The sequence below is a fragment of the Pituophis catenifer genome, unplaced genomic scaffold, assembly GCF_029215685.1.
Source record: "Pituophis catenifer annectens isolate HBS135680 unplaced genomic scaffold, rPitCat1.0.hap2 SCAF_1, whole genome shotgun sequence".
Taxonomy (NCBI): Eukaryota; Metazoa; Chordata; class Lepidosauria; order Squamata; family Colubridae; genus Pituophis; species Pituophis catenifer.
Genome location: NW_027256881.1, coordinates 15508929 through 15524543, shown reverse-complemented (window position 1 = coordinate 15524543; position 15615 = coordinate 15508929). Strand labels below are relative to the sequence as shown.

The 15615-nt window shown below is 39.8% G+C and overlaps 1 protein-coding gene across 1 annotated transcript; it reads right to left on the bottom strand.

Moving 5' to 3' along the window:
• Nucleotides 1–90: 90 nt before the first annotated feature.
• On the bottom strand, nucleotides 91–11197 carry RPAIN (RPA interacting protein). The gene is made up of 7 exons (XM_070945881.1): nucleotides 11090–11197; nucleotides 9559–9744; nucleotides 7647–7701; nucleotides 6171–6285; nucleotides 4365–4428; nucleotides 3604–3738; nucleotides 91–1906 (listed from the first exon to the last, which is right to left on the bottom strand). The coding sequence occupies exons 1-7, from the start codon at nucleotides 11165–11167 to the stop codon at nucleotides 1877–1879; spliced, it is 663 nt and encodes a 220-aa protein (XP_070801982.1). The 5' UTR covers nucleotides 11168–11197; the 3' UTR covers nucleotides 91–1876.
• Between the last annotated feature and the right edge of the window lie 4418 nt (nucleotides 11198–15615).

The window sequence follows — 15615 nt, the reverse complement described above, 5'->3', positions numbered from 1 at the left end:
GAAGAATCTTATAGTAGTTTAGTGTTTGAAGAGAAGCAATAGGTAATTTTGCATCTGGATTTCAAGTAACAGAAAACATCACAATCAAAGTTAACAGCTTTAGAGGTAGTTTATTTCTTAAATTATATCCTGCCTTTCCAATTAACAAAACTCAAATTGATCAACAACGCAGAAAGTTTTAAAAAAAGATCACAAAATTATACACAAAAGATTATTTAAAGAAAACTTTTTCAACTGTTGGCAAAAGGATAAGAGAAAGTAATCACACTGGCCTTTTTGGGTTCAAAACAGAATACCAGTAATGGAACTGTTTGAACCAGTACATGCTGCTTAAAACTAACTCTAGTCAATAGCTTGACTGAATATTGAGCCAGCCCTTTTTTTACAAAGCCCAACAGAAAAAAATTACAATGATTTTAAGTGCAAGATATAACACTGATCAGAACTGATGTTGGCAGGAATTAATACATTTGGTGTATTAGTGCAAATATGTTATACTATATGTTCAGGGGTACATTACACTAGGGTGTAATGTGAATTAGGCCAACTAATCTATATGAACCACCATTTTGCATCTGACTTGAATCTGATCTTTTAAAGCTAGCAAGGAAAATAATGCCAATGGAGGTACCCAATTTATATTACATATTTTGGTGAGAATACAGCATCAATGACAAGCTATATTTAAGAAGATAGAAGGAACTACAAAATGATATTTTATCTGGGTCAGATACTGCTTGGCTATCATAAGGTAATTTTAATTACTTGATTTCAAAGAATGTTTCCTCCAAAATGTGAAAAATAGTAATATACCTGATGGTATATTCTTGTCCCTCTATCCCAGCTTGTGTTTAAATAATACAGTATTTTATATGGGTTTTTCCTATACTATCCGATCTCTTTGCTAAGATGGCTCTCAAAATAAGAGAAACATGGCTGAGTAATGTGCCAACTTATACATCAGGGACTTCCCTAGCTCAGATTCTGGGATTTTCTAAAATGGAAACTACCAATCAACAGCTTTCCCATAAAGTTCCAGAAAATGAGCTTGCAACAGAAATCTATATTTCCATTTTCAGTGGATCTTTATGCCATAGCTTACCAAAAAGCAGAATTCTTTGTGTCAAAAGGAGGCCAGGCGAAAACCCCTTTTGTGGAATAAAGGGTAGAGTCTCATCTAAAAAGATACATTAGGGCTACCAGAGTCTAGTTATTGAGAGGGGTAGTTTGCCCTCCCCTCTTTTAATCACAGCTCTGAATTTCACCAGCATATTTGGGAGAAAAGAATAATTACCCACCCATACAACTGTATTTCCAGATGTTATTAAAAATATGATATGCATTATTCTACTTTATGTACTCGGGCCTTTCCAGTGTTGTTTCCACTAAGTGACAGGATTTCAGAGTCGGTAACTGGTATATTGGCCAAATCTTAATTGTACAATTGTTGGTCCTGGCCTTTAAACATGTCCAAGAATGACATATATCCATCCCCTTCTGTTATCTGAGCTTTAAACAAGTTTCACCCGTTGGAATCTAGGAGATATTCTTTGCAAAATAGGTGCTTCACATATAGCAATTCCTTTAATCCCCTTATGAAAGTACATGCAATTTGGATCAAAATTTCCAAGAATTTGTACAAAAAAGTGCTGCAACCAGAAAAGTCTACTCCAAACCTATACTCCCCAGTTCTTATCATAAAAGGCGTTTATTCATCAGGACACATTAGAAAAAAATAGCATAAATCCAGTTAAATTAAAAAAAATAGGACACTTTTTGTGCTTATATACATTGTGAGTATTATATACATAAAGAAGAGGGCAGGGGAGACAGCAGCAATGTCTTTCTACAACACTGTAGGGCTATACAGATGGAATTAAAAAATCACTGTCCAGGAATCACAAGCCTAGAAGCAAAAGGAAATAAATGCAAGTTATTGTTTCTTAAATAAAATCCTGATTCATTCACAAAGTACTAGTGTGTATTTAAATACAGCTATGGCTCTTTCCGACTGAGCAACATTATGTAACTTTTTAAACATATCTTCTAAATTTGGAAAGCTACAGCACCTCCCTCTAGAGCAGTGATGGCAAACTTTTTTGAACCCAAGTGCCCAAACTGGAATGCACATGCATGTGCGCGCTGGAAACACAAAAGACCAGCTGGCCGGCGCACTGGTCTTCGGGTTTCACGCACGCGTATGCGCACCAGTCAGCTGGTCTTTGTGAGTGCCGCAGCACTGGAAACCCGAAGACCAGTGCGCACATGCCTGTTTTTCGGGCAGTTTTCAGGCAGTTTTTCGGTCTGAAAAACGGCCCGAAAAATGGCCTGCTTTGGCCGTTTTCCGGCGCCCCAACGCCCACGAAGTCCAGCTGGCTGGCGCACATGTGTACGTCAGAAACCAGAAGAGCAGCTGGCAACGGCGCACATGCCCAGAGATAGGGTTCTGCGGGCCACCTCTGGCACGTGTGTCATAGGTTCGCCATCATGGCTAGAGGGTTTTTCTCCCTCTAATGGTTATGAGTAAGGAAAGCATTCTTTGTGGCCAGTACTTGCAAAACTGGGATACTCTACAGAAAGGTTAAGCTAGCTATTCTGCTTTGTGTTCCACTTAAAAAAAACATTTACTTTTTAGTCAAAGTCTTTAAGCAGAATAAAAAGATGACCAAAAAGTAACCATGGCTGATTTCAGGCATTTTCTTGGGTTTTAAAATTCGGCCAGAACTATTTAATGATTTTAATTAATTTTAACTAGCTATTGTATATTTGTATATTTGTATTTTAATTCTGGCTGTACACCGCCCTGAGTCCTTCGGGAGAATGGGCGGTATATAAAAATTATTATTATTATTATTATTATTTATTGGTTAATCTTTAGTGAGATTCACAGCCTTTGAGGCTGGTTAATAGCTCAGCAGCTCGAGTCCTAACCAAGGACCTAGGAACTGTTAAGGTATCGTCGGAGGATGTAAGCTGTTCCGAGTAAGGTGGTTTTTTGTAGAGTCAAAATGTTCAAGTCTGGCAAATTTAGAATTTCTAAATAGCGGGGTAGCCCTTTGGGTATTGCTCCGAGGGCTCCAATTACAATCGGGACAACACACGATTTCTTTTTCCACAGTCGCTCAACTTCAATTTGTAAGTCCCGGTACTTTGTGATTTTTTCTTGCTGCTTATCTTCAATTCGTGCATCACCAGGTATTGCAATGTCAATGAACCATACTTTTTTCTTTTCAACTATTGTTATGTCAGGTGTGTTGTGGACCAAGTGCCTGTCAGTCTGAATCCTAAAGTCCCACAAGATCTTGAGTTTCTCATTCTCATTACTATTATTATTATTATTATTATTATTATTATTATTATCATTATTTTCTTGGGTGAACCAAGAAAACTGCATGGATGCAGCCACAAATATTTGAGCTCAGCTCAAGGACATCTTTACTTTTCAAGAGGGTGACGTTAGCATTGGATTCACAATATTGTGTATAAGAAACAATGCTTCTGATTTTTGTAAAAAATCAGGTAAAAATTCTTGGGGGAAAATTCTTGGAGTGAATTAGTGCAATATTCTCATTAAGTTTGGATACTGACAGCTCATAAGATTACCTGACAGCTCATAAGAAGATTAGCTTCTCCTTCCATCATATTAGTTACAGTGAATTCAGGACAGTGCTGACAATGTTGGCTGTGTTCCATCAGGCCTTCTTCTAAGAGCAACTGGAGCTTTTCCTCAGTCATCCCCTTAAAAGAGAAAATTCAAATTTCTATGTGGGCGAGGCAAGCTGTTGCTTGTCCAGTTGCCAATTCGCCCCAATCCCTCCTTGTTATATACACATGTGAAGAGAATATAGGATGTTTTCAATTGGATGCCATCTTGCGTTCATAACTTTCTAAGAACAGCTCTCAATAAAGCTGAAGGTCTCTCTAATTAAGCATTTTGCTTTCTAATATGGCAGGCTAGATGTTATGGAAAGCTCACAAGCAGGGCATGAAGGCAGTATCTTCTGTTTTTTATTTTACAGGTAGCTCTCCATCTCCAACCCCAACTGGGACTGGAATTCCCATTGCCAAGCAATGCAGTTGTAAACTGCAACCACATTGCTTAGCAACAGCAGTCGCTAAGTGAATTCTACCAGTCATTAGCCAAGGGCCCACATCCAATTCAAGCCATTCTGGGCTTGGTCACTTCCAGCCCTGAGCCTTCGTTTTCCCAGGCAAGGGACTGCCTCCCCTTCAGCTTCCCCCAAATGCTTCTCCCCTTACATTTCTGTCTAAATATGTTTAAATGAGGAAGAAGCAATCAAACCAACAAACTGAAGCATGCAAAGCAGAAGCATAAATACTGAAATTCCTTGACATTTGCTTACCAGGCTATTGATGCAGAGTCCACATTGGCATGCAACCATGTTACTCATCACACTGAGATTGCTCCTAGATGCAGAGAGAATTGCAATGATGAAAGTGAAAAGTAATTTGTCTAGGTTGCCCACGAAGGCGTCTCACATGAAGATCGAATGAAAAAGGAAGTAAAAAGCCATCAACCGATTAACTGAATCAGAAAAGCATTCTGCTACTGTACTACCTTGAAAAATTATTTAAAACTAGACATCTCAAAAACAATTTTAGGGTCCAATTTATATATTCTGCAGAAACTAGGTAGCTAAAACTTGCCATGAATTATTACTACAAGTAGGAGGGTCAAGTGACTGAAGAAAGTATTTCTTATATGTATATTCTTATGAGTATTCATAATAAGAAACCAGGCATGTTTGAAGACTTCTGAATTGCTTTCAGTCTAGCCACTTTTCTCTAGGTGGGTTCTGATGTCTAGCTAAGCCATACTTGGTGAATAACGAATAGTAGCCTATTCACAAGTCACAACAGCTGAGAAATTGGGATTTGCAGATGTTGAAATCAGCTATGGGATATAAAACCAAGAACAAAATCTTTTCCTGGTCAAGCAACATGTGCAAAACAGAGGTCAGCAAGAAGAGTGTCAACCCTGAAGCTGACTTGACTGAGGCCATCTTGCAGCTTCAGGGTTGCCACAGTGGAGCTGAGAGATAGGGAGGGAGGATTTGAGATAGTTGGGACTTTGTAGCCAAAATAAAATACTTTCCCTTGGGAACCAAGGGCATTCTCACACCTGGTCACTGAAAGGAGGAGTGATGTCACCAGGCAGTGCTGTGATGACCGTGTGACTGATTGTTTTGGGAGCATGACAAACTTTTACTTTTAATTAGGTGAAAACCGCAGGAAGAGTCAGTTTTCACAGATCTGTGCCAATATGATATATCCAATAAAGCTATTTGAGGAATCTACCTGCCTCTGATGGATCTATTACTTGGAACCCTGACAAAGAGAACATGTTAACATGATCTGCAAAAGTTAGTTATTTAAGCTATGAACCACTGATTGATTGAACAGCATGACAAGGAAAATCAGAAAGGAGAAAGAGTGGAAGGCACTTTCTGCAAGTCCTGAATATGGAGCCCTCTGCACTGCCATATTATACTACAAATTCCACTAGTTAAGAACATCATCCTTACTTCAGGATTGCAAGTAAGAAAAGCCAAATTTTTGGTCTCTGCTTATCTCTGAAGATGGAACAAAGAAAATGTCTGCATAAAAAGAACTTGCACAAAATGAAGCTGAACCTGCATCTGACACAGCAATCCAGTGCTGGAGTAGTGGTCGAGGTGTTGGTTTAAGAAACTAGGAGATTATGGGTTTTAGTCCCATTCTAGGCACGAAAATTGGCTGGGTGAATTTGGGCCAGTCACTCTCAGCCCAACACACTTCTCAGGGTGTGGTTATGGGGAAAATAGGAAGGAATAATTACATATGTTCTCCATAGTGATCCAAAGGTGCTATTTCAAAAGGAAACTGGACTTTGTTTTTCCTTGAAGATGTTTCACTTCTCATCCAAGAAGCTTTTTCAGTTCTTCAAGGAAAAACGAAGTCCATTTGCCTTTTGAAAAAGCATCTTTGGGACAACCACGGGCCATCCACATCCTTGGGATGGCTGAGAATCTCCATATACATTCTCCACTTTGAGTTATTTCTAAAAATAATGAAGGCAGAATGTAAACAAATAAGTAAAGAATCACGTGGCCTTGTACCAAGCAAAAACGGAGATTTTACAAGATGCTTTCTCAAGTCAATCAATTCACCTTCTACAAACAGGACAGATGACATGGTGTTCTGCATCTAAGCCATCAAGCATTGCATTAAGGCATTCCTCCTCAAACTTCAGGCTTTGCTCATACTCCTCTATGGCCAGCTGTTCTGCAAAAGAGAGCATGGCTGTTAATTGGTTAAATCTATTTTAAATTGAGTTCAATTCCTATTAACTGAATTAGTGATTAATATGACCCTATCCAACCTACCTCACAGGGTTGTTGTGCTGGGGAAAACAGAAGGAGGGAGGAGTATTAGGTATGTTGGTCACCTTGAGTGAAAATAGGTAGGATAAAAATAAATTTTATCCTACCTATTTTATGAAAATAGGTAGGATAAAAATAAATATATATTAGCTTTCTATTCCAGTTTTCCTCAGAAACTCCAGGCAATATATATACCGTATTTTTCGGAGTATAAGACGCTCCGGACAATAAAATGCACCTATCTTTATTTTGGTGAGGAAAACAAGAAAAAGAAATCTGCCTCTGCCTCCCAGCAATTTTGCCTTGTTGCAGCAAACGGCAAATAGACTGCTTTACTTTCATTTTCAGCATAGCTTGATTAGCACAAGAAGAAAAAATCTGCTCCCAGCAATTTACCTCCTTGTAGCAAGCAGCAGAGGCCCAAGCAGCAATAGGCAATGGCAATCTCTGCAGCCTGAAACAGCTGAGAGTCAGGAGGCCGATCCAACGGACAATCAACTTGTGCTAATTAGGCTGTGCTGAAGCTGAAATGGGCTGCTGCTTCTTCTACTTGCTGCAAAGAGGTAAATTGCTGGGAGGCAGAGGCCAAAGGGTTGGGGGCAATGGGTGGGCGGGGCTACATTCGGTGTATAAGACGCACCCAAATTTTCACCCCCTTTTAGGGAGGAAAAAGGTGTGTCTTATACTCTGAAAAATACAGTAGTATTCCATTTCTTTACTTGTAATAGCAACACTGTGAGGGAGTGGCCACTTCAAAGTCATTTACTTAGTTTCTAGGAGTAGAACTGAATCTGGATCTCCCCGATCCGACATTTTAACTATATTGAACTGCAATATATCCAATTTTCTCACTTTATTTCATGCTTTTGTTAATTTTAAATGTGCCTTGTTTTTTTCCTCTTTCCTCCTGACATACTAGAAGTAATTTAACTGACAATGCCTTCTCTGAGTCAATACATTTCATTCATATGGAAAACAAAACTTTTCTTCTCTGCCTTTGAATCAAGTAAATTATAAGGTGCAGGCGTTACTAATTTTGAGCTGATCATACATTTCCATCATCACATTCTAAGTCACACTTTTATCAGTACACAGTTTACAAACATGCACTGCTGAAGGACGTATAGCCCTGAGATTCCCTAGAAAACTCCTGGCTGACCCTGCTTGGCTTGTTTGAAATTTATCAAGGTGAGCTTTGCACTGTCCTTTACTAAAAGCATTACAGTAATTAAAGCAGAAGTTATCAAAAATAAGCCTGGATACCTTGCAAGATCAGTTCCTGCTGGATTTCATCCAATACAGCCAGTTCTTCAAGCATCTAAAGAGAAAAACACCCAGTTAAATGTTCTAGTCCTAATATTTAAGGAAGGGAAATGGTGTATGTGTGAGAGAGACACTGTTTCCATTTCATACATACTGTCTCCAAAATGAAGACTGGAAACAGATGTTTATTTTATTTATTTTTATTTTATTTTTTGATTTATATGCCGCCCTTCTCCAGAGACTCAGGGCGGCTTATAATGCATTAAGCAATAGCCTTTATACTTTTGTATATTTTTTATACAAAGTCAGCTTATTGCCCCCACAAACCGGGTCCTCATTTTACCTACCTTAGAAAGGATGGAAGGCTGAGTCAACCTTGAGCCTGGTGAGAATTGAACTCGCAGTAATTGCAGGCAGCTGGAAGCTAAATACTACCTTTAACAGTAGCATTAGTCTGCTGCGCCACTCAGGCTCCTGAGTGAATGAAGATGTTTGCCCAGGACCCCTCCATGGTAGTGAACTACATACATTAGACTCTATCTACTAAAGATTTCTCAGAACACAAGGGTGAGTTCTAAGTAAAAATCTTTCCACTGCTTTCTTAGCTTTATAACATCAGGTCCATCATTCAAGAAGCTGGAAGGCATTTTGGCCTCCCCTAAGGCAGTGTTCCCCAAATTTTCTGAGTTGGCAGCCCAGTGGGGAGGGGGGGCTTGGGGGGGGGATGGCTTTGTGTGATGGGTAGGTGTGCGTGCTTGCACAAGTGGGGCTGCAAGTGCTGATGCCCACGTTCATGCGAGTGGGGCTGTGAGCACTGGTGCCCACACAAGTGGGACTGTGAGTACTGGCCTTGCCGCTCGTGCAAGTGGAGCTGGAGTGCCGGCGCCCACTGCTTGTGTAAGTCAGGCTGTGCACAGGTGTGTGCTGGTCCTCCTCTCACAGAGCCCAGTTGCGAATAGGCCACCGCCCACAGATTGGGGGCCCCTACTCTAAGGTATACTTTTAGGTCAAGCTCAGAATTATTGTGAAGATGCATTCTATTCTGGCAATGGTAGAATGATATGTTGCTTTTTTAAAAAGAAAGTATGTTTCTAGCACAGCTTTTTTATAAGGAATTTCAGGTTATGAGCTTTCTCCACAGTATCAATTGAGCATTTTTTCCACCCATCTAAGTTATGACTTCATGCTAAGTTATGCTTCAAAATTTAGTATTTTTGGATTTTCAAAATAATTATTAAATGTATATGCTGTCTGGTTCTCAATGACTCTGAGCATCTCACAACAAAGAAATTATGATAAAATCAATAAAATATAAACTATTACAAAATATTAAAAATAAATTGTCTTTCTACTCCTACCCCGCTGCTTATTTCTTCAAATGATCTTGAAATTGTTTTATAAATTACTTTAAAAGCCTCATATGCAAGGTTAATTTCTACAAGTAACCACAGAAGTGTTTCCTTTTTGCTTCATAAGAAAAATATATATGTAAAACACATTCAGATAAATTGCTATTCAAGAAAGAATAGGACATTATTTCCAGTGGTAAACTACCATTTCAAACCAATGTGAAATAAAAATAAAATTTTGAATTGCTCACATCTGAAAAGACGTGGGCCAGATTTGCATGTACGATAACAAAATTTTGTGAAATTTTGTGCCTAGTTTTTGGCCCTAGAATAATTGCATGATGAGATCAGAAAAGACTATTGATCCCTTTAAGGCAGTGTTTCTTGACAGCTTGAAGATCTGTCAGATCTTCAACTCCCAGAATTTCTTAGCCAGCATGGTTGAGTTCTGGGAGTTGAAGTCCACATTTAAAGTTGCTAAAATTGAGAAACTGCTTTAAGAACATGGACACCAGACCTATGTCCTGACCCCCACCTCCCCAACTTCTTCATATGGCACTAACCTGGGAAGAATCTTGCTTTCTGAGAGAGGGTAGCTGAGAATCCACCGACTGCAAAGCTTTCCACTCAACTTCCATCACCTCCTGTACCAGCAAAGCTTTATTTCGTCTACTCGCTCCATTTTCTCCCACTTGACGATATCTTTCAAGCAACTTGGCCCGACTACTTTTCAGTCTATCCACACAGCGCTAAAGAAAGAAAGAAAAAATAACTTCATGTCAGCAGTTAACCCTGAGTTAGAATAGAATAACAGAGTTGGAAGGGATCTTGGAGGTCTTCCAGTCCAGTGGCCTCCAAACCTTTGGGCATCAGGGACTGGTTCCATGGAGATTTTTCTGCAGACCGGAGGGGGCATGGTTTTGCATGCTGCCTGTATCCCATGGATGAGGCTTTGCTTGTTTGCGTGGCCCAGTCGCTGGCATGCTGCAGCCCAGTGCCAGTCCATGGACTGGGGTTTGGGTACCCCTGTTCTAGTCCAACCACCTGCTCAGGCAAGAAACCCTATACCATTTCAGGCAAATGTTGTCCAATCTCTTCTTAAAAACTTCCAGTGTTGGAGCATTTACAACTTCTGGAGGCAAGTTGTTCCACTAATTAATTGTTCTGTTCTAAATTGTTCTAAATTTCTCCTTAGTTCTAGGTTGCTTCTCTCCTTGATTAGTTTCCACCCATTGCTTCTTGTCCTGTCCTCAGGTGCTTTGCAGAATAGCTTGATTCCCTCTTCTTTGTGGCAGCCCCTGAGACATCGGAATACTATGTCACCCCTAGTTCTTCTTTTCATCAGACTAGACATACCAGTTCCTGCAACTGTTCTTTATGTTTTATCCTCAAGTCCCCTAATCATCTTTGTTGTTCTTCTCTGCACTCTTTCTAGAGTCTCAACATCTTTTTTACATCCTGGCGACCAAAACTGGATGCAATATTCCAAGTGTGGCCTTACCAAGGCATTATAAAGTGGTATTAACACTTCACATGATCTTGATTCTATCCCTATGTTAATGCCAGCTGGAGCACACTCTTGGCTCATATTTTAAGTGATTGTCCACTTAGGACTCAAAGATCCCACTCACAGTTAATGTTATTGATCAAGATACCACCTATACTATACCTGTGCATTTGGTTTTTCTTGCCTAAATGTGGAACCTTACTTTTTTCACCACTGAATTTGAGATGCAATCCCACTTTTTTCACCACTGAATTTGAAATGCAGCAATAGTTACGAATTAAGGTTTAAGGGGGGCGTCGGCGCAATTCACGAAAAGGAATCTAATGAGCCTGACATTAATCCGAATCAACTGCAGGCATTTTAGGCTTCTTTGCTCAAGAGGTCACTCTTGACTACTTTCCAGGGGTCTCCCTCCCAGGAAAGCCAGCTTCCCAGGTACTCTTCCGGATTGGACGCGGGTTTTTGCCGGGCGTCTGCTACCAATTTGGCGGCGGAATTGCCCGTAGGCGTTCCAACCTTGGATCGTTGGCGCCTTCAGCGTCCCAAGGACGGGAGGGGAGGAGAAGGCAGAAGTTTGGTCTGCTTACCTGCCGGAAAGTCTCTTTCCACGGTGGGGTCCGGAAGCCCTTGTAAAGAGCCTGGTGCCGCGGCATCAAGCCCGCCATGGATACTCCGCTCCCGCGGCCAAACAGATATGGGCGGGGCTAGCCGTTGGGTTTACATGCCAAGCTCCGCCACTTCCATCCGCCGAAACTAAAGCATGCCGGGAAATGGAGTCAGGCAAAGAACCTCGGCGCCCGTTGCATGATGGGAAATACCCCCCCCCCCCGGCCTTTCTATCGCAGTCACAATAGTTCTGGTGCATGATGGGAATTAGAGTTCGCATAGACGTGAATATTATTAGTTTGCAAAATAACGTTTTTCCCCCCAAGCCTGTGTTGGAGAGATACGACACAAGCCACGAAGGGTGTCTCTTTGCTGCCTTCTAATTGTTCTCCAATTTTAAGTCTCTCTTCCCCTCTTCCTTTTCTGGGCTGAGAAAAAAAGATGCTGTCAGGGCCACCGCAGTATGGTTAGATGCAATGGGGAAAGTTAGATTTTGCTCTCAGGGTTTCATAATGCTCTTTGATTATATGCCATCAAATCAGTATCAACTCTTAGGCTAGTAATGTCACCTATAACATGCCAGCTCATGGCATTGTGGAGAAAATTGGAGGCAGGAATATGATGTATATGCTACCTTAAATTGTATAATAGTAGGTGAGCATATACTTGCTGATCTAAGTGTGACAAACACCATTACTTGTCAATACTGCTCCATTATTCTTTCCATTGAAGTGGGGATGATGTTCCAGAAAGCAGGTGCCATGACAGAAAAGGCTCTCCTGGATCCCATCAGATGAAACTCTATGTGCTCTTAAAAACTAATGCTGTTTTTACTTATTGTTAACTGTCATAAATTTGAGATGGACAGCCATGTAACTTGAAATAATTAATAAAACCAATTACTTACTTGAAATCTCAACAGATTTGATGATCTCATGAAATTTCTCATGAAAACAACAATATACTGTTGTAGGCTTTCACAGTGAGTATCAATGAAGTAGTGATGAGCTTTTGCCTGTACATACACAGTGAGCTGTCTTGTGGTATACTTCTCTGCCAGTTACAGGCAACTTTTAGTCACCATCTATATGAAAAAGTATAATTTCACCCCCAAATCCTTGGTCTCAGCTAGCAAAAATTTATTGTGATAAAAGTCTATTATGTTCTGCCTATTTCTCACCTGAAACAGTCTTGATTGTAGCACATTTCAGCCTTCTTGAATTGCTCACTCAAAAACCATCCCTTGCCCAGTCATTCTTTAGCTGAGTACTTTTCAATGCATTTGACAAATTACATCACCTGTAGCTATTGCGTGAAATTGGTTTATAGTCCAAATACACCTGGAATTACCAAGTTGAGAAAGAGATGGCTAGCAGACAGAGAGATGGCTCAGTTACCAAAAGATAGGACACCTTTTATTAGTATTATCTGTTCACAACAATGTGATCAGGGCCTGTTTTATTAATCTATTAGCAAACTATTAGGTGCTTTTGCAAGTGAGCCATGAATTAATTTTAAACAAAGCGCCTCCATCTTGATTACTCTATTTGTGCTTTCACTGAAATTCGCAGTCAATTAGCATGCACTTTGGTATCTGTTAGCAAAGAGCTAAGGAAGCTGACTACCAGTGCTTCATATCTTACCAGTGTCAGTGTAGTTGGCAGGATGTGGCTTTGTAACTGCTGAAGAATTTTGTAAGTATGCTCATTGCTAGTGTTGGAAGAAATGTCCATCTGGGTTCAGTTCCAAGTGGGGAAAAAGACACTGGAAACATGGAGACTGCTTGGAAAGATGGTTTAATGGTGGACAGGATCACATGGTTTGAGTTCCTGAGCAGAAAAGGGACGAGATGTTGAGCGTGCCTTGGTTTTATGCCTTTTCTGAGCTTTGAACTTCCTGGGGCACAGGAAGAGTATCCTGATTGGTTGTCAGACTCCCAGAGGGTGGGGGTCTTAGATAGCCTTGCTGGCTGATGTAATCTTCCCAGGTGTCATGTGTTGAGTTTCTGTTGCTAGATGGGTCCTATTCAGTGGTGGGGATTCAGCCAGTTCGCACCACTTCGGGAGAACCGGTTGTTAACTTTCTGAAGAGTTTGGCAAACTGGTTGTTGGAAGAAATCATTAGGGAAGAGAACCAGTTGTTAAATTACTTGAATCCCACCACTGGTCCTATTGTGTTGCAGATGATGGTCCATTGACAAAGGTGGGAGGAATGAGTGAGCTTGGCTGAGGCCTTAATGGCGCATTGAAAGCTGGGGGGAGGCAGGAAGCTGCTTTGTCTTTAAAACATGTTTCTCCATTTCTCATCCAGGGAAATATATTCTGCCTTTTTAATATTTCCTAAAATAGTTCATTCTTCTAGGAGAGGGGTGGGTGCTAACTTCCTACACTAGAACAAAGGTAATTTGCAGTATTCTTGATACACCCAGTCCCAGAGGGTGGAGAGGTTAGGTAATTAAGTGCACCCCCCAAGTTTATTATGGGATTTTAGACTAAACTGCACAGCTTCAATAAATCAGGAACAAGTGATGAAATATGAGGAAATTTTGATGTGCATATGCTTATGATATAAAAAGAGCTTATTGGATTTCAGAAGCACTTGGATTAGTGTACCTCTCTTTAATTCTGCACAGAAATAAGTGTGAAAACCCACTTTCTTTGCTCAGTGTGATTGTTGATTCATTATACCAGGTAAAATGAACCAGTGCCGGGCTGGGCCAGCAGTTAAATCACAGCTGCTGATGGTTTGGCTGGTGTTGGCCTTCATACATATAAAGTTCTTCCCAAGGTTCTTATTTAGATTTTTATCCTGCCTTTTATATATTTTGGTCAATTTAAGGCAGTGAATACAGGTAGTCCTCAATTTACAACAGTTCATTTAGTGATCAGTTACAACAGCATTGAAAAATGACCTATGATCATTTTTCACACTTACAACTGTTGCAGCATCCCCATGGTCACGTGATCAAAATTCAGACACTTGGCAATTGGTTGATATTTATGACAGTTGCAGTGTCCTGGGATCATGTGATCACCTTTAGCAACTTTCTGATGAGCAAAGTCAATGGGGAACACAGGTTCACTTAACGTGTTGCTAACTTAACAACTGCAATGATTCACTTAACAACTGTGGCCAGAAAGGTAAAATGGAGCAAAACTCACTTAACAAATGTCTTGCTTAGCAACATAAATTTTGGGCTAAATTGTGGTTCTAAATTGAAGACTACCTGTGTACCTATTACTCCTGCTTCCTATTTTACCCTCAGTGAGGACAAATGAGGTGGAGTGGGCTGAGAAGGAGTGACACATCCAAAGTCACCTGGATGGCTTTCATGCCCAAGGAAAGCCTAGAATTGACAGTTTCCTGCTTTCCAAGTGTAGGGAAACAATAATAAAGATAGAATATAAAATACTGATATACTAGATTTAGTAAAAGCTTGTTATTCTGTAATCATTAGGTTCCTGTAACATATATATTGTGCTTTTTGTATCACACATATTATTCCTTTCTATTTGTATCTCCTGTTACAAACATATTGTCATTAGGCCTCTGAAATGTATCTGATATTTGTCAAACGTATGTCCCTGCCATTTGACCTGAACGCATATCAATCTAAAAGCATGGTACATATCTCAATTGAAACTAGCCATCAACAAAGGAATAAACTATACCTCAGTCCTAATTTATGCCTTATCTGGATAAGATCTGGTCTTCCAGAGCCAGGGGCTAAATAGCCAATTAAGTAAACAAAGAAATGCTTAAGATAAGACTAATTGGAAGTTTAGATTCCTTTGCAGGGCAACAAAGAATACACAAACATAAATTAAGGGCCAGAGTTGGGGATCTAACTGGTGCTTTAAAGGTATAAAAAGTGGTTACATCTTCTCTGAAGATGTGAACCCTCCCATATACATATCTCTTTGTATGTGTTTGGAATGGTTTTATCCAGCCTTTTGTCTTTGATCAAAGATTAAATGTTGATTCTTATTCAAGCCTCCGTTTAAGTCTTTCTTTTTGGTTCACTGCGAACTTAAGCGTATAGCCGGACCTTACACAAGCTAGCACCTTAAACTATATTTTTATTTTTTTAACATTTTTTAAAAATATAATAATTCCATCTTCAATTAAACAGTGTGTTGTCCGGGTACAGATATCTTTGTAAAATAATAATCAAAATTTACAACAATATTCATTACATTAACATTGATTCTATAATATTACACATATTTGCTTCTCTCTTAACATATCTTCTCTATTTCACTAATCTTTTTCTCTTGTTTCCCTGTTTCTAACTTCCATTTTTGTTATCTAACCATTGATAAAATTAAGTCCCATGTCATATAATATTCAGTTTGTTCTTTCTCCTTAATTGCTAGCGTTAGTGAGTCTATTCATTTCTGCACATTCTAATATTTTCCTGATCACATTCTCCCCATCTGTGGGGATCTCTTCACAAAATTTTCCAATTTTGTGCAGATAGGACTCTAGCTGCATCCTTAAACTGTAT